We start from the raw sequence: 24,763 nt of genomic DNA on the forward strand, positions 1-24,763 counted from the left end.
TTAAATAAAAATATTTATTTCACAATAATCCCCATCAATAATTATAGAGTTAAGGAAGGATGCTGGAACAGTAAACCCTTCCTGACTCGCATAACCTAAGTACCATACGATGGATACGTATGATACTTCTTCTTTTTCTTCCTCGGTCTCTTCCTCCCTCACTGATGAGGATCGCGACCACAGATAGTGTTCCTCCACAGACTGCGGTCATAAGCTGTGTGGACCGCACGATGCAAATTCCCGCCTACCGTCTTCCTCACCGCGTCCGACCATCTCGTCGGTGCCCTGCCCCGAGCGCGTCCCCCTTCATACTGTATGATACTTAGGTTACACAAAAAGTATCTTTATCTTCGAACGCAACCAGATCTGAGGCTGGTGGCCATAGTAAATGTTGTTCGTCTTGGTAAGACCTTTCAAATGACACTACAAACATTACTATTGGAGCCGGGTACCATTCTGCAAAAATGTATGTATATCTTCGTACACAACCAGATCTGAGGCTGGTGGTCATAGTAAAAGTTGTTCATCTTAGTAAGACCTTTCAAACGATACTAGACTCATATCTATTGGAGCCGGGTACCATTTTGCCCATTGTCCTTTCGGGAAAATCTGAAACAAGTATAAAAATTGTCATATCTCCTAAACTATAAAACTTTAGTCATAGAAAGTAAGGTTCAATAATTAGCAAATGACCTCCTCTATACGCGTATTAGCTATGGCGGGTTCAGTTCCAGTCACCCTGTATAGAATGAGTGATATTGTTTTTAAGAATATAACGTGGCACTGTAAAGCACAAATTGTATCTAATTTAAATAATAAACATATGTATTCAGCTTTGGATATCTTCAAACAATGTGTCTTAGTTATAAAAATGCATCGAAACATAATAAAGTATTTATAGATAAAATTAATCAAAACGTAGACCAAAGAAAAGATGGAAATGATTAAAGTTATTTATTATTTTATATTGTTTATGATCGTAGATTTATTTTTTAATTATTATTGTGTACTCGTTATTTTGTTTAGGTTAAGAAATAAGATATCTTTAAACATGCATAATACTATTGAGCTAGCAACCTATTTTTAATATCTGTATTCCTAAAGGCCACCGTAATAAAATATTGAAATCAATTGATCAACTTTTTTCAACAATTCTTACAACAATATTACTCGCTGGACTTAAAACTGTTCCTTGCAGAACCCCTATGTTATGTTAATTAATATACTTCGTTAGTAACCATTCTTGATTCAGCGTTTGCAATAATATTATTACTGTTAGGGTTCTCTTTCGTTGTCAACATCCAAAGTAACACTACAATCTGGAAATCCATCTCCTGGATATCCTTCTTCAAATTCGTCACAGCTTTCTTTGCGGTAACTAAAGGAGAGTTGTCATTCATGGATGAACCCCTGGATTCGGTTCTCTGCTTTATATTTTCTACCTTAGCAGTAATATCATTCAACATCTCTTGTCTCTCTGTCACACCAACACTGACTTCCTTATATTCATGAGTTACTTTATTCAGCTCATCTAGAAGAGAACCATATTCTTTCACTAACGGCTCAAACTGTTCATTGATAATATTCTCCCTAGCTGAAATCTTGTCCATAACAGAACTAATGTTCGTGTGTAATTTGGTCAATTGCGTCCCAGTTGTCTTGTACCTATCAAACAATTCATCCCTGTACGTTCTCATTTGGGAATGCCTAGCTCTCCAGTCTCGGCCGTCAGCAGAAATCTTCAATCTCAAAGCTGGAGCCACTCGTTCCAGCTCCAGTTTCCATGCTTCCCAATCGTGGACCTTATTGGCTATATTACTAGTCTCCTTTTCCTCTGCATTGCCGTACTCACCATCTGACTCTTCGGAGTAAATAGCCATTTCTTCTTCAACTTTATCCAGGATTATTTCCGTCTCATCTTCAACTTGATCTAAATCTTCGACGTTCTCTTCGCTTTCAGGGATATCGACGATAGGCATTTGCCATTCAAAGTTGATTTTCTTCAAGGCTTCATCTGCTAAAGTGTTTAGAATATAACACACTTGCTCACCGTAGCCTTGTTTTAGTTTGTGAGACGAGAAGTCTACTGCTATTTCTTTCTCTCTGAGGTAGTCGAGTATAGCAGCTATTATGGAATTTGGGTCATCTTCCTCGTTTGGTTGCTCGAAGTCTTTCCCAGCCTTTCTGATGAGCCAAGCGGCGGTGGAGGCAAACACGTAGAACTGTTCGCCAGGGTTGGTGGATGTGATGAAGTAGTAGCGACTCATCGGTTTCATTTTTATTTGCGGACGAAGTTCTGTGTCGATTTTCAGAAGTCGCAGCTTATCTATGAGGTTGAGATCCATGGTTTAGCAAGCTGAAAAGTCCAGATTTATTGCAAGTTAAATACGTAATGATTAAATATGTGATTCATCGCTAGATAGCATACGAAGTCCTAACTCCTATAATAACTCCATTCAATAACAATTTACTTACAATCTTATAATCACACACCAGATCAATCAATATTTAGGTGCCTTTAATTTATTTTTCTTTCGTAAATACAGTTTTTACAATATCCTCAGAAAAATAATAACACCATAGAAATACACACAGTGACAAACTACGTCAAATCGTTTGTATTGACCTCTGTTGCCATGGTAACTGGTCTATGCTTATGACGAATGAGCACAATGCCACGGTAATACTTTTTCAAATTCAAACTCTTTAATGCACAATAAGTTTCTTATCAATTACAAAATAAGTGTTATATTTCCTGCCTTTTCCTTCCCCTGGAAAACTTGTAGTATTTTTTTTTATTTTTCACTCTACATCAGAATTGCTTTAAGTTTTTAGGCTTTGTCCCTACTTTTCGTCTACGCAAACGAAGTCGAGGGCAAAAGCTAATAAAATGAATACATAAATGATAGATTTACATAACCACCTTTAATGTAGCGTCGACCATATAGAGCGGCTTAATCATTAACCGTTTATTTTTAGATTTTCTTTTGGCTTTGAATGGCAAACTAGAACGCATCATGTTTACTACCGCTGATAATCTCAAGTAGGCACTTATCCTAATATGTCTTGTTGCCTTAAAATGCTTGTACTTGCCACAGCAGATATACAGTCCACACAATATTTTTCTTTTGAGGGCGCTGTGGTCAGTCAGATACTGCCATAACTAACGAAACGCAAAAAATCCTAATATTATTCACATGTAGTGGCTGTGTATTTGCTACTGCAATACTGACTGAAGAAAACTATTACTTCTTTTTCAACTCATGTACCTATTGATTGTTTAAATATTAAAATCAATCACAGGACAGTAAGATTTTTTTATGCAAAACCAAACAGCGCTGCTATGGGATAAGGAATACGATTACGACTGTTATTCGTGCTCAGGGTACTGCATATCGTGTGTCTAATCACGAAAAGGCGTATCTAACAAAATGGCGATATTGAGTTAAACACCCCATGTTATGAAAAAACTTGAATTTTATAACCTCACAAAAGATCGTAGCTGAGTCTTTTCGTGATTTGAACGTTTTTTTACAAAGCATTGGGCCTTATGTTTGTAAAATTAAGGATTCTGTCGGTGCAGAGTATACTTCAGGTACACCTACTGCAAGTAAGGTCGGGTGACTAACACGCGACAGACCTCGAACGTGCGAACGTCGAACGTCTTTATTTCGGCAACAATCTCAACTGATTCATCTCGAACGATTTCCGAGGATTACCTTCAATTATTGTAAGAAATTTCGAACATTATTTACGAATAAGACACGTTTTATGATTATGTTTAGTTTGAAATTAACTAGTAATGAAAACTGATAAAATTACCTACTCCTGCGATGCTTTGTTATGGCTTTTATTTTTATGACATTTTTAAAACTTTTCTGATCTGTTGGGGGTAAGTACCTACCTAGAAGAGAAGAGCTCTACTACGGTGACTAGATGATGTGTTTTTGGGTGTTGTCTAAAATACATAAATGGATTCATAATACACAGGCAAGTACTTTAATATTACTATAAATAAACGGAATTAAGTACCTATTTTATTAAAATGTTTCAATTATTAAGGAACTTTATTTATTACATGTGTTTTCGAGTCTGCACCTTTCCTACCATAATCAATTTAATTAAATCTTATAATTGCAACAACTTTATGTAATAAGTAATTAAATAGCAATTAATTAATATTCAACCCATCAACAGACTATAAAGAAACCGATAACATCAAATCTAGAGTCAGTGTCTCTACAAAAATCTCATATATTACCTTTACCAAGCGTTTACCTATAATAAACTTTGACCAATGACCATTTAGCGAATTCTATTTATGTTTATTACCTATTTACGTAACGTACGTTTTGCTAAGTAGGTATCTTAAGAACCTATAATTAATTTTCGATTCTAAATAATATAAATCCTAGTTTGAATTTTTACGGCGTTTCGACTTAGGTACCTACCTTAGGTAGTAATAGTAACATAAATTAATTAAATTTCTAGTAAATAAATAAGAAGAATTTGAGCTGTCTATCAGATAGCAAATCCGTGAAGATATTGTGATAACTTTTACATTTTGTGCCTCGTTAAAGGGTCAAGGTAGTAAACCAAAATATTTCACATTACACCATTGCGGCATTCCATTTTGTTTCCTGTATTGTGCATGCATGAGTCAGTTTTGTGTCATCGAATATTGTATTAACGACAAAACTTTAAACTCATAACTAAATTATAAATCACCTAGGCTTTTGGTTAAACAATGACTAGGAAAATTTTACCACCAATACCTACCTACCTTAGAGTTATAACACTTTTACGACATTAGACCATTTTTCAATTGCTTGTCTTATCTAAAAACTACGGTTTTGCACACTGACATTTGTTAAAAGTAATCAATCATATTTTATGCAGTCTTGTTTTAATAAGACGAAGTTTTATTAAAGGTATCTTAAGGTAAGGTAAGGTCTAGTACTTGTACTTAGTATCGTGTTTCGCTTCAGTAGCCTTTACGCGTACCACGTTGAATGTTTTTCGCTGAAACGTCTACCTGCTTCGCTACAGCGTCTTTCACTACTACGTACGGAACCATGCTTACCACTTTTCAAATGCCTTAAACAAAATTGGTACTTTGCTCTACTTACTTAGGACCAAAAAAAAAAAAGAAAAATTCATAGTCTGTTTTACAATTTCTAAGCTATTTTATTCGGAAAATATTGGCAGAGTTACATTAGAATAAAATAAAATTCTGGCTTATTCACCACTCTATTTAAAAGCAAAGATACTCCAAGAGCTAGCGTGCAACATCCGTCGACAGTGCAGCAGACGTAACTCATCAGCGAAGACAACGTCTCATTTGTTCTGAATCACACAGCTCTCTCCAGTGATATTACAAATAAAACGATTGGAAAAGACCGGCTTTATCTCGTATTACTGGCGCGATAAAATTAGACCCCGCCGCGGCCGCCGGCGCGCGTCTCAGTCGTGACACGGCGCTCGCGACGCCACAATCTTCCGCGCACCAAATTCAAATTTAGAATTCCTTGTTTTCTTTTTTGTTGTTTTCTTTTTTAATGACCGGTTGTGTTACGAAACTGTTTTAATTTTGTGCCAGTGCTTTGTTACCGTGAGTGTGATCTGTGGTTTTTGCACGAGTTCCAAGCAGTTTCACACGAGTTTTGGTTTCTTGTGATGTGTATGCGCTAAAAAGGTAAGTGCGTGTCACGTATGGGTCTTAAAAGTAGGACTATAGGTCTTGAAATGCGCTAAAGCATGCTCGGCCACCGGGTCATAACTTTCGAACCGTTAGGCGTAGACCAAATGACCGACATCGGACGGACTTGCGAGCTTTTGGAAACTGGATTGAAGGAGCTTACGGAAAATAAACACACCGCTCATAATAAAAGTCGTAATTTACTACTAAATAGACACAAATGTTTGATAATTTATTTGAAAACAGTTAACTTCAAGCTTTTATATCTTATGTTTTATTCAATAGATGGTATCGTAAGTACTTATTGATACCTGCCTGAGTCATCTAGCCTAATCTGATAGGTCCTAATAAGTAATGAACGTTTCCAAAGATTGATTAAGATATAAGAATTACAAAAACAGACGCGAAATGTAGATACAGACATATTACGGGTTTACCATCGTAGAAAATTAATTAATTTTTATTTATTTATTTATTATTTCATTATTTATCCGTTACATCTTTGATTTAAATAGTTTAAAAAAAAGTGTCTTAAATCCTCTTGAGGTTTCTCCAGACACTATTGTTCTCTAACAAATAAAAATAAACGTTTTAGTTTAAGGCTTGGTATTTCTGGTAAAGTAGGTATTTCGCGCTGTCAAAATCTGCGCGCGCAATACTTCGCCGAAGACAGCGCGCCAAAGAGCTCTCGCGGCTACACAGTATAGAAATACGCAGTTGGTTAGGTTAGGTTGACTTCCTTCCGTTCAAGCGTCACACTCACAGCACTTTCTAATACAAATCATATCCAAGTGATACAAATTAAAACAACTTTCAAAATTTTTGGGAATATATTTTAGAATCGAATAAATTTAGAATATAACTGCCAAAGTAAACACGGATCAAAGAGGCGTGGCGTCACCCGACCTTCCGGAAGTTCCGCGCCGGCTAAAAGAATTTCAAGATTACGTCACCCGACCTATCGGTAGATCCTCGGGAGCTTGAGCGATTGGAAAAACATTTTATGATCAGTTACTAGTAGTAGCGATTATTTAGAGCTTGAATAATAAATTATAGTTGTTGCAATTCACGAAACTTTGCATGAGGTTAATTACATTAATCAGTACACGCATCAATTTTGTTCAGTCTTTTTGTTTATTAATAAATAAAAATATCATACTAAAATTGCATACATATTTGTTTGTATTGGTCTGGGTGTTTTCTTTCCATAATTTATGTATAACGTATGTACGGGGCTCTGTATCGAAAATCACTATGAGCAATGAGCATCACACACGGTTACCTGGAGTGCATTACCGCAGCAAAATTTTTATAAATGTTGTGCTTTAGAGAGTCGAGAGTATAGCAGATAATTAGTCCACCGTGAGCAGAAATTTGTCCACTAATAGCAAAATTCGTTCAAATTATAGTTTTAAAGTTATTAGGAAAAAACAGATTTTGCTGGGGTAACGTTTCAAACATTACCCTGGCAATTTTTTTTTTGAAAGTCGTTCTATCCCGGAACCAAATACATGGATAGATAGCTCTTGTTGCGTAGTAATTTGTCCACGAATAGCAAAATTTGTTCGTGTTCCGGTTCTCAAGTTATTTAGAATTTTGCTGGGGTAATGTTTTGTGATGTCCCTGATCTCGTAAATGGCTCAACGCAGAAATTTGAAAAAATTACCAATGATAGACCTTGATATGTCCAAATTAGTTCAAACATTAGTCATTGATTTGAATGATAAACACCAGTGTGATTAAAAGATTTCGAAATTCAGATAAAACGGATTTGTGAGTAAACCAGTACTCTTACAATCGAATAAAAAGGTGTAGCATGTACCCTTGGTACACCTTTATAACCACAGTAAATATAAATGATGTGGCTTTGCGCAAAAGAGAGATTTCAAGAAATCTAATTTATTTTAACAGTCTTACTTTCGTGGCCGAATACGCGATTCCCTTATAACAAGGGAACATGGCATACAATGGAAAAATTAAAATGTTCCTTGAATAAGCTATCCTGTTAATTTCAGCTTTATATTACGACTTACTTATAAGAAAGTTATCGAACTGCAAAAAAATATCAGGAATTCTTCTATAAGCCGACCAAATTATAAAGGTTACAAAAAAGCGACCGTTCCATACATCAACTCCAGTTTTAAATCCGTTGACATCTGCTGCATCTGCCATCTTTTTGGTTAGAAGATTCTTCCATCTTGCAGCGTAGACCTTTAGCTACAGACCTTAGACAGTATTTTTGTGAAAATTCTTACGCATGGTGGAGGAAGGGACGCTCTAGACACTCAAGTCTACAAGGAGTCACATCAACTCCAGTTTTAAATCCGTTGACATCTGCTGCATCTGCCATCTTTTTGGCTAGAAGATTCTTCTATCTTACAGAGTGTAAGACGATTGTATTTAGGTACTATTAAAATGTAATTTTAACTCATTGGTTTTGTCTCATATTTGAGGAATGTACTATGTATCATGAGTAGAGTCTTCGTTTAAAAGGATGCGAACGATTTAAATTTCAATAGGTAGACAAAATTGATAATTCTTAATTATCAAAAATTGAAGGTTTCTCCAGTAACACTGATATTATTACACTGTGACTCATCAAAGTCATCATTGTCAAAAATATTGACAAATCGCGAACTGTCACGGCCAAAAAACTGACACGCGTCCGTCCTCCGTAAGCGCCACCGCGCGACTGATTGAGATTGTCCAAGCCGTCATGGACGATTTTTTCCGCATTTTTTAACATAGTAACTAAATAAGACGCAATATAAAAATTTCATCCGTTAAAAGCCCTCAAGTTATTTCTGAACTTTAGTTTAGTAAAAGATTTAGAATCTCAAATCGCTTATTTTAAAAATAAAACCATAAATAGAAAACGAATAGAGGTAACTTTGGGAATTTATTCTATCGAGTCAACTTCTTCAAATCGTGTTTCCATCCGTTAATAGCCCTAGAAAATATTCTCAACTATGCCCAATAAAAATCTTAGCCTTTAATTTTACTGTTTAGTACCTCAAAAATGAAAAATGAAAACCTCATTTTCGCCATTTTCTCTGCTACCCGGCCTTAAGCATTCACAACTTAAACAATACTGTTGGAAAAGTATGAGCTAATATTAAAACTACCTGCTCCAAATATGTAGAACAGTCTTCATCAATAAAGGTACTTCTTAAAATAATTGGTATGAAATTAAAACGTACGCGCAAGAGTCTAAATAAAAATGGCGACGTTATGCATAAAAATATACCAAAATTAATTTAAACAAGGTAAAGTGACATTGTTTAGGATATTTCGCGATAAGTGGAGGAAGTTGAGATTAGATAGATAATATAATCCCTTATTATAAAAGATAAGGAATTAATTTGGGCGCAGCGCAGTCTCAAAACATAAAAGTTTATTTTGTTTATAACCTACTTACATAACTTGATTAATATTAAGCAAATCCCTCTAATTACAAAACAATGTCAAATAAGTTACAGGAAACATCTCATTGAATGAAAATAACGCTTAGCAACTCACAAACTCTATGATAATATTTAATTAATAAGTAATTAATTGTATAAATAATTGTCCTGTAGAGCAAATAGTAGAGCATAAATGATATTCTAATCTTCATTATTAAATATTGACAATTGCATTTGAATTATTTTATCTAAGTTAAACTAACTTATGAATATTTCTAATGTAATGGCATTAATCATCTCTTATTAGTCCTTAAATAAATAAATAAATCATTGGATACCACGCGAGATATGTAGTTGTAGCCAAATCCTGAACTTCAATTTCAAGGTTTTAATCTTAAATTCTAGATAGAACACACTTTATTGAAATATTATTTTCACAAAACTCTACATCAACATTAATTAAATTTAAGAAAAAAATGAAAATCACACACACAATAGGCTTCATTTATAATAAACAAGAGACGATTATATCACACGGATTTTTCTTTTAGACAGTCGGTTTAAAACCTGGAAATCGCGTTGTTTTATTTCCGTATCAACAAAAATCCTTGAAGAAAACTATAACCTCGTAAGCCCATCCCTCAGAAGGAACTGAAACTTTGTAGTCAGTAACGCCGAGACATTTTCGGAGGTGATTTCGAAGTATCGCCGGATGTGCTTTCAGAGGAACTAAAACTTTAGCGATAAATTTAAGTTCAAAAATTCGCGCCTATCGAAAAAAAAAATGATAGTCTATGGCTTAAAGTATTCAAAATCAGGTATCCGAACTTATTAATATAAAAAAAACAAAATGTCACTGTCAAATTGTCATTTTTCTTTGACAAGGTGGTTCGTCCGAGAAGACGTGATGTGCGATTATTTTTTTTTCTTCACGTAAACGTAGTTTAATTGCAAAACTGACCAGTATAATGTAAGTTAAAATACTGCTAAACAAGCAAAAAAAATATTTTTCCCAATTTGAAGTAGTTTTGTAAGATTTTTCTTTCGTTTGAAAATAATAGTTCTTTGCAAGGAACATTCGGTCTTGATGGTGAAAGTTTTATTTTTGTAATTTTTTTCTATTGAGATGGGATTGAGTATTGGACTATTAAAATTATGATATGATTGAGAAAATTTACCATGAGAACGTTCTGATTTTTAGTTTAGTAAATATTATAATTAACATGAATATTCACTTTACTTCTTGTACATTTTAACCTATCATTAGTGTATGTTATAAAACCGATAGTACTTTTAAAAGTACTAATTATGAAACATTAAATAAAATTAAAACCGTTGTACCTTTTCAGTTACATTTATTAATATCATTATTGTATCTTTATGTAGTATTAATTTATTAAAAAGGTTACATTTACGTTTCACTTTAAAGTATAAAATACAATTTATTTACTTTTACTTTTTAAAGTGTGTAATACCGAATGTTCTTTTAAGAGAAAACATATTTTTATTATTTTTCACCTAAAATAAGATATGTATAGAGCCCCTGAAAAGATGAATGCAAAAGAAAATCTCTAACATAGAAATTTTTTTACTCGAAGTGCTCGGCGTTTACTACTACAAATTATTCGTTCTTCTGAAAGCACATTCGGCGATACTTAGAAGTCGACAAAATTTACTCTTCGGTCTTACGAGGATAAAGTAGCTATGAAACGCGTAGATTCTAACGATAGCACATCAAGCTTAACTCTGTGGAATTTTATTTCGTTGTAATAGATGCTATTTTGAAACAAAAATGTATAGTCTAATGTACCGTTGACTGTAGTTCAGAGATTAGTTTATCTTTCCCCCCGGGACAAACTTGACCTTCACTAGTAGGGTTTTTATTGGCGGTCAAGCTGTAGATCCTGGCTACACAGGAGTTGCAACGGTGGGAACGAGAGGTAGGAGTCCCGTTTTAGTTGTAGTTTAGAGATTAGGCTACATAGCCAGACAAAACGTGTGTTGTAGGGTGTCCCTTATATGGCCGAAAAAAAATTTTTTTTAGATATTGAAATGCATACCCCCTATTTCTTTTCGTACTACTCAGACATACTTAAATACAAAATTTCATCTTCCTACGTCAACATTAACCCGTGCCGACCGAGCTCTGAAGATTTTGAAAAATGCTGGTTTTACTCCTTTTATTAAGTAGCTAAATCAATTAAAACATTTAATTTTTATAAAATATTTATAAAAAGAAGATAACATTACAGATCAGACAATATATTTTACTTTTGAGGGACCCTTTTTTACATTCTGGATACAGATTTCCATGCTCCTGAATATTGGCCTGATTTTTGCTACAACGTGCGTAGCAAAAAAAGCTTTAGCTCTTTCTTTGCGGTGATCAAACCATGAAAATCTTGCATAAGCTTTATAGCTCTTTCAGCTGTATCATTAACTACCCTAAAGAAAGCACTTTTTTGCCTTTAAATAGGCAACATCTTTTTCTCATATAGAAATGTGTCTCAGGGGGAAATTATTATCTATTTTCAATCGAGAAAGTAAATTTATACTCTTGACAGACACAAAACCACTCAATGGTTTTCCAGCAACAATAAATAAGGCAGTATTATTATCAATTCATTAAAAACAGGATAAAAAAATAGTACGAAGTCCTATTTACCATAGAAATAATCATACCTTCTTCAGATGGAATGTATCTCTTCCCAGAATCATACATACTCTCTCTTTGTACTTTTACTACAATATTGACGGTGTTTGTTCATTACATTCATCATCAAAGAGTGATAAAACGGCAATTTCTTCTGATATGAAGTACCAAAGATGTTGACTGAACTTGCTCAGGGCTGCTTAGGAAATCAATTTGTCAACACTCTCATATAGGCTCTCTTAAGGCTTTCCTCAGAGCTGGTAAGCTGGTCGTGATGTCCTTGCATTTGTATAGAATCTTGCGTAGTAAGAGATGACGATAAACCTCCGAAACATATTTGCTCTATTTTTTATTGATTTATTTATTTAATTTTCTTTGTCTTGCACTTTATGCTTTCTTAACTAACTTTTTGTCTACACCTTAACACACTGGACGCCTTGGTTTTATTTGTTTTGGTTAAAATATTTTGTTTTTAAATCTTCCTCACCGCGGCGCTTATAAATCTTGAATTTTTTAAATATTTTTTCTTGCAACTCCCTCCAAGCATGGTGAAGTTTTTACACAGTTAGGCTCTAGTAGGATTTATAGCTTTTCCCAAAATATAATACACTCCCGAATGATGAGATTAGAGCTTTCAATAACATTTAATTAACTTCGCAAAATATGTTAAAAAATACTGCAAAAACTTGACGATTAACGGTAACTTTGTGCCTATTATTTGATAAATTTACGTCCCCGACTAAGAAAATACTTTTTTTATTGCTTCTTAATTCCACAGCCATCTTCTAAATGTCAAACAATAGGTGTTAATCACAAGATTAATTGAGAACAAATGACAAATACCGCGAATACGCACCGCTACTGCCGCGCAACATGTTCCGATGCAAGTCGGCACGGGTTATCGTACTCCAAATAAAGTAAAAATTTATTTCCAAGTGTTTTAGAGGCAAACAAACAAAACTAAGACCTATGCGTTACAAATTTAAAACTTTGAAAAATAAGGGACACCCTAGTGTGTTGGTTTATTAATACACCAGTTATAACAGAACAATTACTTTGGTTGCCAACTGCATGGCAACTGTAGAGATGAAATTAAAGTGATCGTTTTGACATATCCCAAGTACAATGTTAAAAGGCGATAGAGTGGACTGTATGTAGAGATAGGCCTGCTGGTGGTGATATTATGCTAGAAGCAAGGAAACAGTCCAAAATAGGGCCAAAACAGTATATTGCTCAAGACATTTTACTAGAACACAAGAGCCAGTAAAAGCAAAATCAAAAACAATATAAAAAAAGTAAACAATATCAAAAAAGGATTGCTGGCCAAACTGCCAGCAACATCCTCCACCCCTCTGGCAGAGCCGATTTAGTCAGGAGGGGGACATAGTTTGACCAGCTTGCTGACTGGTCGCAGTGGTCGCCCATAAATTGGAATATATTTCCTGTAATAGGAAAACGTATGAAATAATAAAATGTATGAAATTAAATGACCAGATCTGCACGCGTGCCGAAAACGCATCACAGGAAAAAGGCACTTAACTACAGTTGGTAATTTGGCACTCTCTAGTATGCAGTGAGAGGTGATTGGAATGAGGATAACAAATTAATTATGAATTGATCAATAATAAAATGTTTCAACAATCACAAGTCTATCACAAACTAAGCAAAGCAAATTATGTAATGATAAATTGAAAATTATTGTTACTATGGTGACTTATTAAACTTCCATAACTCGTTTTAAGCAAGTGGTATTAAGCTTCTCCACATATTGTTTAAGAAGTTACATGCACTTATTATTTTCAGACACAAAATATGATTTAAAATATTAAGTAAATAAAAAATAGTAAAAAAATATTACGTACAGTTTCTGTGCAATGGGTATTCTCATAGAAGGTAGTTAAAGAAAATTTATATTTCAATACATCCTAAAGCCTATCCATAGAAATTCCGATCACGTAGACTTCATAATCGTGTTGTGATGAAAATACATCGTCCTTTATTCTGTTGCTTCCAATATGGAGGATCCAATAGAATGTGGGTATTAACAGTCATCGTCTGTCACAGCCACTTGTATGTAAAGCAGCTACAATGCAACAACATTGTTTTTGTACCTGCAAGTATAGAAAGATATAAGTATAAGTAATGACTTTCCGATATAAATAAATAGGCTATTGGTGATCTTTGTTCTTAAAAAATAGTAAGGCTGGGTTGCACCATCTTACTTTAACTTTAACAAACGTCAAAAATCCGTCAATCTCCATACAAAAAACACTGGTTATGTCAAAGTTACGGTCAAAGCTAGGTTGTGCAACTCAGCCCAAGAAAAACAATCTTTAGCAACGACGATGATTAATTTTAAACAAAATTTTAAGCTATTACTTATCTAAAATGCTTTTAAATCTTTTTGTTTAGTTCACAATGGGCAGGATGTCCTGGAAGTCAGTTAAAATAAATGTCACTATTTATAATGTAACCAGTAATTTATGTGGCATAAATTTGTAGGTACTACCTACAATCTAATTGTCCTTATGTTACGCACAAGACAGTAGGTAGAGTGGAAAAGTTACACGCGTGTTGAACACTAGTGTGTCACTTTCAGTATGTAAACATCCTCTATTTAAAACACGAATGTAACTATTAATTTAGTAAGTGCAATATAATTCGTTTCAATTCGCAAAAGTTCATCTATCATGTTTCTTACTTACGAGTAACTTTAAGAACATAGCGTAGCGATACCGAATGGAAATCAAATCTTACATTATCTACAGGCGTTCACTCTAGCGCTAACGATAGTTATTATAGAATAGACTCGTTTTTCCAGGCCTCGATGACCGCACGAAGAAGCATTGTTTATCATTCTATTCTCTTCTCGACAATCGGAACTAATGTGTCACGACCTGCGCGAGCGCATCGAAGAATACACTTTCAACAATACACAAGTGACGTCATATCCTTGAGCTTATTGCTGATTTAATATGGACACATAGGAAAATATAAGTAGGTAGCAACAGTTATTAGGTAGGTTTTCTGAGTTTCGCAATTGTAGACCTAAATTGAGTGGAAAAGAAAAAAATCATTATCTTACTTAGGTATTTCTCATGAGGAAAATACTGCACTGACGCTTTTTCAGCACCGAGTCAGTACACAAATATTCATATGCAGTATACCTATTATAACACCATTTTACCTTTCCTTTATATTGGACTAGCTTTCTGCCCGCGGCTTCGCCGGCGTGAATTCTGTAATTTCACGGAAAAACTTTATCGGGTGGTGTCCCTGTTTCAAAAACCGGGATAAAACTATCCTATGTCCTTAAGGCGATTAGTGTCCTCAATCCGCGTCAAATGGGCATTTTGTAAAGCCTACTCCTCTATTACTGCTGGACAGAAATAGTTGAAAAAAAAAAATGTTGTACAACAGTTCAAGGACTACATTTGTGACGTTTGAATTTTCGCTACGTCTCTTTGTTTTGGATTAAAAAAATAAATACGGGACATCGATTTTTTACTTTAATTCCCTACTCCTCCAAAACGGCTATGTTAATTTAAAAGATTTTTGCACGAATAGATTAGGAATTCTTTAATCTTTAAATGACACATTGCGTTTTTCAATCGAACATTACTTTCATTCATAAATTTTACTTTTGATAAATTCCGAACGTTTTGCTGTTGAGGGGGCCTTCGCGGGGTGCGGGCGGCAGTCGGCCGCTGGCCTTCAGACGGGGAGGTTGTGTCACTCGCTGCAAACTGACATTAGCGATCAAAATGAATTTTTTCTTTGGCTGAGTTGCACCACCTGACGTGACCTAACTTTGACCGTAGCTTTGGCGATAACCGATGTTTTTTTGTATGGAGTTTGACAGATTTTTGACTTTTGTCAAATTTAAAATAAGATGGTGCAACCTAGTCTTTGTTTGACAATAGTTTTTATGTCAGAGTTGTTCATAGAGCACGTTTAGTCAGACGATACGATTGAATTAAGGCATGTTCGGACGCTATTATCTACCTAAATAGAATCTATTAGTGTAAAAAAATCGACTTCAAAAAAAACGGCACTAGATAAGTAAAAGTTGAAAATATATTCCGTTATTTATTTACTAGACCTTTGCAATCAGTATTCAAATTAGGAGCTAGTCAGAATCAGTAACTTAATCAAATCAAAAACAATTTATATTTTTCATACTTAGGCTCTGCGCAAATGGGCCATTTAGAATTAGATTTTCAATATGTTTCTTCGCAAAAATACCACTGAACAGAGTGATGCCGCAGGTACAATAGACACTTAACTTCAGTGATATTCTATTTATTGCGAAGATAATTTACAACCATGTGCACACACTTGAATGGTAGGAAAAAGAGACCATAGAGAGGGGCCATAGAGCATACAATGCTTCTGGGTTGCCAGATATCGCTATTAAATTTTTACCATACACCCGCCCCATTGAAATTACATTTCAATCTTCAAACAAAGAAGTTCAAGTTATTAACATTACAACTTACATTTTGCAATATAATACTTTAGCAATGAAATACACCTACAGAAATGCACTTAACAAGAAAGAGATCAATTAAGGTAAGTAAGTTCAACAAACCTAAGCGCTCTTGGCGTCATACATAAGTACAAGCTCTTGGCATCATACATAAGTACACAACCATAAGGTGTCCTACGAGCTATAATAGCCTACCAGATACATACTAGTAGTAAACAAGTTTACTTATTGTAAATCCTTTAAATATAACAATGTAATTATGTATACAATATTTAGTTTAATACACAAGATAGTATACACTCATAGTGTAGAAACAAATCAAACTATGTTTTTAATAATGAAAGTTAAACAAATACATAATTAACCTTTTAACTTTTACAGTTTAGACAGTAATTATAAAATTACATTCCTATCAGTTCTTAAGTTAATTATTTTGCTCAATAGGCAATGGGACAATTTTTGTAATAAGTCGAGAATACAAACCAGTTTTAGTTTTTACAACAACAGCTCGAATATGATTATCTTTACCTTTATATAATTCAACTACACGACCCAATGGCCAAGACATTGGTGGCTGATTATCATCCTTTAATAAAACAATAGTATTTAACATTAAATCTGGGTTTTCTTTGTACCATTTATACCTCATTTGTAATGTATTTAAATAGTCAGTCTTCCAACGCTTCCAGAAGGTTTGCCGTAGCTTACATATTTGTTGATATACATCCAATCTATTATCAGGAAATTCTGCAAAATCACCCTCTGGAAACGAAGTCAGACTGCTCCCAATTAAAAAATGAGCTGGCGTGAGACACTGCTCATCACCATCCAAGTCTCGGCCTACTTAGTACCTATAGGCTATAATAATTAAAAAGTTTCGTCGATAAAACTGAAATCCTCTTATAAAATGATGAATTTTGGGAGCATGTCATGAAACTAAAATTAGCATACAAAAACTTGTTTTAAAAAAAAGGTTTTTTTTTTTCTTTTAATTTATTTTTTTATTTATGATGCGGAATTTGCTGCGGCGTAGTAGCAAAGATTTTTCGTTATGTAGCTCGTAATAATTTCGAAGAATAGGAATGTTTCCTGGGTAAAGCAAGAGTTTGAATTAGTCCGTCGGTCAACTTACCAAAAAAATATGTATTTTTCACTTTTTTAAACTTATGAAAAGAGATAAAGCGCGCCAAAGTTCAGAAGAGGCCCATGACGTTAAGGCGTGCTTAAAATTGTTGCGATTTGTGATGTCATGCGGAATTTTATCGCATCATAACTTCGTAATTACTTGTTTGTTGACAAATAAAAATATCCAGTGTCCAATATTTTTTGATAGTGTAATTGACGGACTAAAAGTGTTTTTTAAGAAACTAGCCTATTCCTACGGCCACATTCCAGCTCCATCATCAGACCCTTTTTGCCTTTGAGAATTGAAGTAGGTAGGTACTCGTGATTTTTAAAGTAGCTTACTTACATAATATTACTTACTTATATTTATATAAATAAATAAATACAAATCAAACGAGCCTAAACTCGATGGAATCGTTTAATCCCGGAGTTGCTATGGGGCCACTGGCATTCCAGCTCTATCATCAGATCGACTCCATGTCATCACAATATTGCATTGTCATCCGAATTACATGTATATCCAAAATTGTAACTCAATCAGTTGTTGAAGGATTTCTAATCCCATCAAAAACAATAAATACTTGTCAAAAAAACCAAGTCGCGCAACTCAGTTGTTCTACGGTAAAAAGTTGTGAGATCCATGTAATACCAAGTCCAGGCCAGGAAATCTTTAACGTTTTACATAAATTATTGACTTGGCCATCGCACTAAATAATTTAATTTACACGTGTTTTCATGCGATGGCAAAGTCAATATATTTATGTAAAACGTTAAAGATTTCCTGGCCTGGACTTGGTATTACATGGATCTCACAACTTTTTACCGTAGAACAACTGAGTTGCGAGACTTGGTTTTTTTGACAAGTATTGTTTTTGATGGGATCTCATTTCTTAGTGTATTTTGTAGACAGCAGTTATGTATCTAGAAAACTGGACCGAAATTGAAAAATTTTACTCGACTTGGCGGTTGCACTAACGTGCCCCCAAATATTTTAGTTTTTCCTTGATTCATACACCAAACACTACTTATATTCCAAATTTGAAGCTTCTAGGTCTGCTAGAAGTGCCTTAGAATTTTGATGATCGGTGAGTCAGTGAGTGACAAAATTAAGAAACTTTGACCCGTTATAATTCTTAAACTACTGGTTCAAATTGAATGAAATTTGAAATATACCGTGTCTTTACAATGCCTGCATAGCTAATGAAAATTCAGCCTTCTAGTTTTATCCACAACGAAGTTACAGGCGGTCGAAAATGACCTGAATTGCTTCGAGAAAAGGATGGTACGGCCGTGCCGCTTTTTTGCTCGACTTGGTGGGGGCACTGCCGTGCCCCCAGATAAAAAGACGAGATTAAACACATTTTCAGTTATTCTTCATAAGTGACACAAAGAGAATGACAATAGACCAAAGAAGAAACATTTGCTTTTTTTAAACCATAGACAATACTAGTTACTATGTGTTCCAATATCTACAGTTGTCGTCAGGAAGTTGGTCTAACAAATTCAGCTTGCAAGATTCCACCCGAAGTTACGTACATATTACATGTTCAACGAGAACGGCTGAACCGACAAAAACATTAGAAAATTTACGAAAAAATAAAATAAAAAATATCCCGTACAAAATGTTCATGGATTGTGTTATTTTTATTAAATACCTTTACGCCTGAGTTAAATGACACCGACATCAAGGTTCATCAATTCAAGTTTAAAATAATAGGCAGTAATGTCATGAAAAAAGAGCTTCTATTCTGTATCTACCTATGCCCGTGTAATTTTGATCGGTGTCAAATCGGAGTTTTCGTGCGGGGTGCGCGGGTGTTTCGCGCGGCGTGAAGGTCAAACGCCCAAGGTCATTGAGGACTCTAATCGCCTTAATTTCACGGGGCTCAAACTAACTCTATGTCAAAGTTCATCAAAATCGGTTCATTGGTTTAGGTCGCAAAAATTTCTAAACAGTTGCCATAAAAACTGGAAATGAAAAATCCGAGCATCTTGAATATAAAGAAAGAGCAAGTGTTATTAAATAAAAATTTTGATTTAATTAAACGAACCAGAAAAGGGAAACCTTGATGTTTCCTTTTGTCTAAACAAACTTTAATAACGCCTTAAAATAGGTACTTAATCCTCATTCATAGTTACACAAACACAAAAATAGCTCCAACAATAATTATTGTTTGCACAAACAACTAATATGTTTGCGGTCAACTATCGCAAGCTGAAACATGAAACTTCCTGTAAATCACCTGCTGTAATGAAAAACAATGTGCATTTACAAAACAAATAAGATTATCTACCTTTCCCTTTGGAAAGTAAAAACACTTAATTTTTTTTTTTTTAAAACTTTGTTATCCATAGGATTAGGACTTTGTTATCATTAGGAAATTCCAATTTATATGATTTGTGGGAATGAATAGAGGAATGAATCCGTGGGTTCCACGGATTGTTCTGTTCATTTCCATAAATCAGCTAGTAGTGGCAAAGAATGTTTATAAGATGGGGATAGCGGTGCGGGTTGTACAATAACTAAATGTCGATGTATAACTTTACTGCATATCTGAATTGTTATCCTAAACTAGCTTTCCGCCCGCGGCTTCGCCCGCGTGGAATTTTGTCTGTCACAGAAAAACTTTATCGCGCGCGTCCCTGTTTCAAAAACCGGGATAAAAACTATCCTATGTTCTTTTCCGGGACTCAAACTATCTCTATGCCAAATTTCATCAAAATCGGTTGCGAGGTTTAAGCGGGAAAGCGTAACAGACAGACAGAGTTACTTTCGCATTTATAATATTAGTTGGGATAAAATAAAATAAAAATAGCTAAGCGCTTCAGCAATTATTTGTCATAACAAAAAAACACGTTTTCATTTAGTTATCATTTTCTAAAAATTCACTCTTCAATATTCTGAATTTAAAATACCGCTCCCCAGTAGACGGAGCTTCCCTTTCAGCGTAAAACTGTCCTCTGTACACAAAAAACTTTGTAGCACATACTTAAAATACACAATTTTGTTGTTGTTGTTGTTGTTGTTTCAGCCAAATAACGTCCACTGCTGGACAAAGGCCTCCCCCAAGGTTTTCCACAATGAACGTTCCTGTGCGGCCCGCATCCAGGCTCTTCCAGCGACCTTTACCAGATCGTCGGTCCACCTAGTAGGAGGCATGCCTACGCCACGCTATTTTTTGTTGAAACATTATTATTACAACTACATAAAACTTATGTTTAGCTTGATATACCGTCTGTCTGTACATGCAAAACCAGCATAATATCGCGGAGTTACTCGCAGCGTGAGGCGTTCTGAAATAGCCGTCTGCCAGCGGTCTGGCCTCGGAGCGCATTCCGAGTGACATTAGAGAGATCCAGCCGAAATAGACGAGGGAAAATACCACTTCCGGTCTGCGGGAAAACTGTAGTCTGTAGTAATGAACCGTCATAGATTTTCCGGAGAACTCTGTGAACAGAAACATGAAAATGAAAAACATTTATTCAATTTTGACCAATATGTTGGCACTTATGCCTTTTGGATTTTGTCAGAAAGAGTCCTAAATTATAAAGGTAATAAAAGCATAGCTTATTATTTTACTTTATTTAATAAGGATTGCAGACCAAGGGCTAAGATAGGTTAGTGTAACATAACTCGCACATCTGACGCAGTTTTCAATAGTGTTTTTGTATTATCTACTCGTAGTATGCAGTTTCCACACAACACATTGGTCTGCCACCCGCATAAAATGTTATGTATAACTAAGTAGTCATAAAACCGTTAATTTAAAGTTATTTCCAAATCGTACCTTCTCTGAAGCCAGTTATCCAAAAGTCACTAAAACCAACAATGGTCTCCAACAATTTCATAGCCATTCCTGCATTCGTTTAATTCTTAACATACATGAATAGATATTTTGTAACTGGCCAACGAACCCATAAAGTCAAACGAGTCGCACTGGCCAGCACTGCGGTATACCAAAGAGTTATCACTCCAAGCACAGAGCATGGAATCGTCGCGCGCCGCCCGCTGGCGGCGCGCGACGATTCCATGCTCTGTGACTCCAAGATATATCTGGCCACTTAACTTTTTTCTTCGGCTCTTAGCCCGTAAAAGGAATTGATACTGGCCACTCATTGTTGTCTGCAAGAGTGATGACAGCAAAAAATTGACAGTTTTGGGTAGAATAGGATGTTGAAAAAGAATGGGAACTCTAAATAAAGGGGCAGAAGGATGGGAATATGGTACCTACTAAGGAGTTGTTTAACAATGATGTTTTTTTTGTCGCGTTACACGTATGAACCTAATCTGGTTTGTTTTCTTTTTTTTACAACTCTGGAGAGATAAACTCTATGTACTGCACTGTTCATATTTTCTTAAAATATTATGTAAATTTTATTCCACAGTGACAGTAGAGTGCGGTCATCAAGTCCCTCCAACCAAGGTGTAATAGTCTCTATGGGTAAATTTTACGGCATTTTAAGTAAGTATTAATTATCAAAATGATAGAGTCCATACAGAATCGACGAATTTAAAATGTGTCTCTCAAAATTAACGAAACCTTATTCATCAGTAGCAGTACCTAACTTAAATTAATATTACGAATATGTAGAGCTATCTATTTTACTGTACGATCTTGATTTATGTTAGCAAAGATTTCCAAACTTGCCTGGTCCATACCGAGACTTTATTCTCCTACCCTCTAATGGTATTTTATGACTTTTCAAGCCAATAAAATTCCATATCATTGATACCTAAAATACCTATCACAGGTGGATATAGTAATGAGACTACATGAGACTTATCGTCAAACAAGTTTGGAAAGCGGGTTCATTGAACCCGACGACATCGTGGAGCCGGTCGGGCTCTGGTGTAAAAATTAAACGTTCCAAAGTAGGTTAGGTCGAAGAAACTGTATATCTATTACCCACAATTACTGTTTTATCTGTGAAAACTGCACAGCTACCAGTGTTTTCAAAAGCTGGTTAAGAAGTTTTGTGAAGTTAAAAGAGTTTAACTCTCATAATATCGGCGTCATCGTTTTAAAATCTTTATCGATCTTTAGAAACAAATCATCACCTTAGATTTACTATACTGTAGAATAAATATTACAATATTTCTTTAGAAATATCATCTTCATCTTTAGATGAAGTGAATAGTTCTACCTACTTTTCTGCTCTACGATCATTGAAAATATGTCGGTTCTAACTAAACTGATTTTTTTTTCCCTCGTGGCGATAAATACATACATTCATGTCCGATAGCTTACTATAATCTTCTGACCGAATACATTAGGTACTAACACTATCATTGTCATTTCAAGAATGTCTTCATTGATACGATCGATAAACTCCATCTTTGCACTTACATCCGCAATCCGCATCACTTTGTCTGACGCTTCATTATCATGATAACAACAGAATTTTGCTTCAAAATAGCACGTATTACCATTCTATAAGATTCCAGTGTCTATCTGGATCGTGCTGACGCCCGTACAAACCAAAACATCCTTCAAACACTGTCCACATTACACTTGTAATTGATGGAATCAACGCAACTACATCCACTAAAAATTCTACGACGATACACAAACAATAGCTACACTATTTATGGATGCATTGACGTTGTAAAAGACTATTGGCTTCCAAATATTGACGTGGTTCAATGCCAATATGTAAGAACGTGGCGTTGAAGCGCAGTCGTGTAACAATACACTGTCTTAACACTTCCTTAATGCATTTCGATAATTTAATTTATACAAAAACGACAATAAATGGAGCTGGTCTCCGAGCCTATAACGTGACGTTTCTCTGTGCGATAGTGTTTTTTTTTCTTTGTGAAATGTCATCGTATTTCTTCTTCTTTTTTCTATGACCCAGTCGCAAACTTTTTAGTGATGTAAAAAACATGCCAGTGTTCAAAACTTTTGCAACGAACTCATTTGATATGAAGAGAGATACGGCGACTATGTGTGAACTAGAATTTCAAGAATCTATTAGAGAACTGCGTTCTGGATTGCCGTCGTGCTTGTGACATGAGGAATTTATACGGACCGAGTGTCGCCCTATTAACTCTAGTGATGCCAAATGCTATGTATTAAAGTCGAGATGAGCCCATTAGCCGTTTTCAAGAAAACTCACCGACAGCTGTAAGCCGTATCTTTTTATACTTACATTTTATTTAGGTTTCGTTTTTCAGTCATTTTTTGATGCATAAGCCTTTTAGAACATCAGCTCGTGGTGACCTACTTCCTGAATATGAAAACATCTTCATTAGATTTCAGGCTTCCTGAAACTGAAGACATATTTTAATCTTTAAATTAAATTCAACGACAACATCTGGCGCAAATTTTGCAATTCAAATATCATCGAATAAAATACATTCCGATTTGCATTTAGCATTTGAAAAACTCATTCGCAACACGCGCGTGACTATCGCTCGTAGAATGTAGCTTATCGGAGTTTTACCTACATTTCTCAACTTATACTTTCTTTGTTCTATCGGATTTTACGAAATAGATAAAATAAGGGACACAGATAGGTGCAGTGAATGATGGACCGTGAGAATTAGATAGACATAAGAGTCATTTGGACGTTAAATTATGTTATTTCATAAGTAAGAAAGAATGGACAGTGTACTAATAAAAAGGACTACATGGACGGAAAATTCTTCTTCAATAAGATGAACAAGTAATGCTTACAAACAGATATTTCTTTAGCATCACAGATCACCTAGATGCGAGTATAATGGTAGAGGTAGACCAAAGGAAGCAACAGACCATCAAACAACAATAGAGGCGGTGGAAAAACCGAATTTACGTAGAGAAAAATCATTGATAACTCTATGATCAGTTTGCATCAGTTTTTATTGTTTTTTGTTTATGCGAATTAGTACATTTTATGGTGGCTACCGAGCTCTACCGTGATAAGGCTATCTACACAAAAGTTTTTGTTTTACAATCGTTATCAAAGTTAATAGATTTTGCTGCTGATTGCATTAGTACAGTAATTGATCTCTTACATGAGGTAATAAAATAATACATAAGACTAATTTCAAGGAGTAACTCCTTTGAGTATTGATAATTTACTATTGTGGATTCTTTTCGAATTTGGTTCATAAATATAATTTTGACGTAATTGGAAAGTTGCATTAAACTAAGTGATAATCTTTATACCTATGTGTTTGGGTAATTGATAAGTAATAGGTTTTATCGAATTCATTTTCGATAACGACCTAATGAACGTCTTATATGATAGCTGCATTTTTATATTACCTACCTACTTTTCAATGTGACTTATTCAAGTAATTAGGTAACTACCTACTTCTTGTATGTGACGATAGGTGATGTGATTACCTACACACATAAATACGTTCCATATTTATTCCATCTTGAATCTATCTGGCTTGAATCTAG

The 24,763-nt window shown here is 34.8% G+C and overlaps 2 protein-coding genes across 3 annotated transcripts in view; one reads left to right on the top strand and one right to left on the bottom strand.

The window, feature by feature from the left end:
• Positions 1-1,175: 1,175 nt before the first annotated feature.
• On the bottom strand, positions 1,176-9,489 carry LOC135081183 (intraflagellar transport protein 57 homolog). 2 transcript variants are annotated; one of them, XM_063975928.1, is made up of 2 exons: positions 9,441-9,489; positions 1,176-2,356 (listed from the first exon to the last, which is right to left on the bottom strand). In XM_063975928.1, exon 2 carries the CDS (start codon positions 2,343-2,345, stop codon positions 1,218-1,220), a length of 1,128 nt encoding a protein of 375 aa, XP_063831998.1. In that variant the 5' UTR covers positions 2,346-2,356; positions 9,441-9,489; the 3' UTR covers positions 1,176-1,217. The 2 variants fall into 2 exon arrangements, with proteins under 2 accessions (XP_063831998.1, XP_063831997.1); XM_063975927.1 differs by lacking the exon at positions 9,441-9,489 and adding an exon at positions 2,476-2,570.
• LOC135081181 (myosin light chain kinase, smooth muscle-like) overlaps positions 5,446-24,763 on the top strand; it is a 48,088-nt gene continuing 28,770 nt past the window's right edge. Inside the window, exon 1 of the mRNA XM_063975925.1 lies at positions 5,446-5,695. The gene's annotated coding sequence lies outside the window, so the exon portion shown is untranslated. The remainder of the gene's footprint in view (positions 5,696-24,763) is intronic.

The sequence above is a fragment of the Ostrinia nubilalis genome, chromosome 19, assembly GCF_963855985.1.
Source record: "Ostrinia nubilalis chromosome 19, ilOstNubi1.1, whole genome shotgun sequence".
Lineage (NCBI taxonomy): Eukaryota > Metazoa > Arthropoda > Insecta > Lepidoptera > Crambidae > Ostrinia > Ostrinia nubilalis.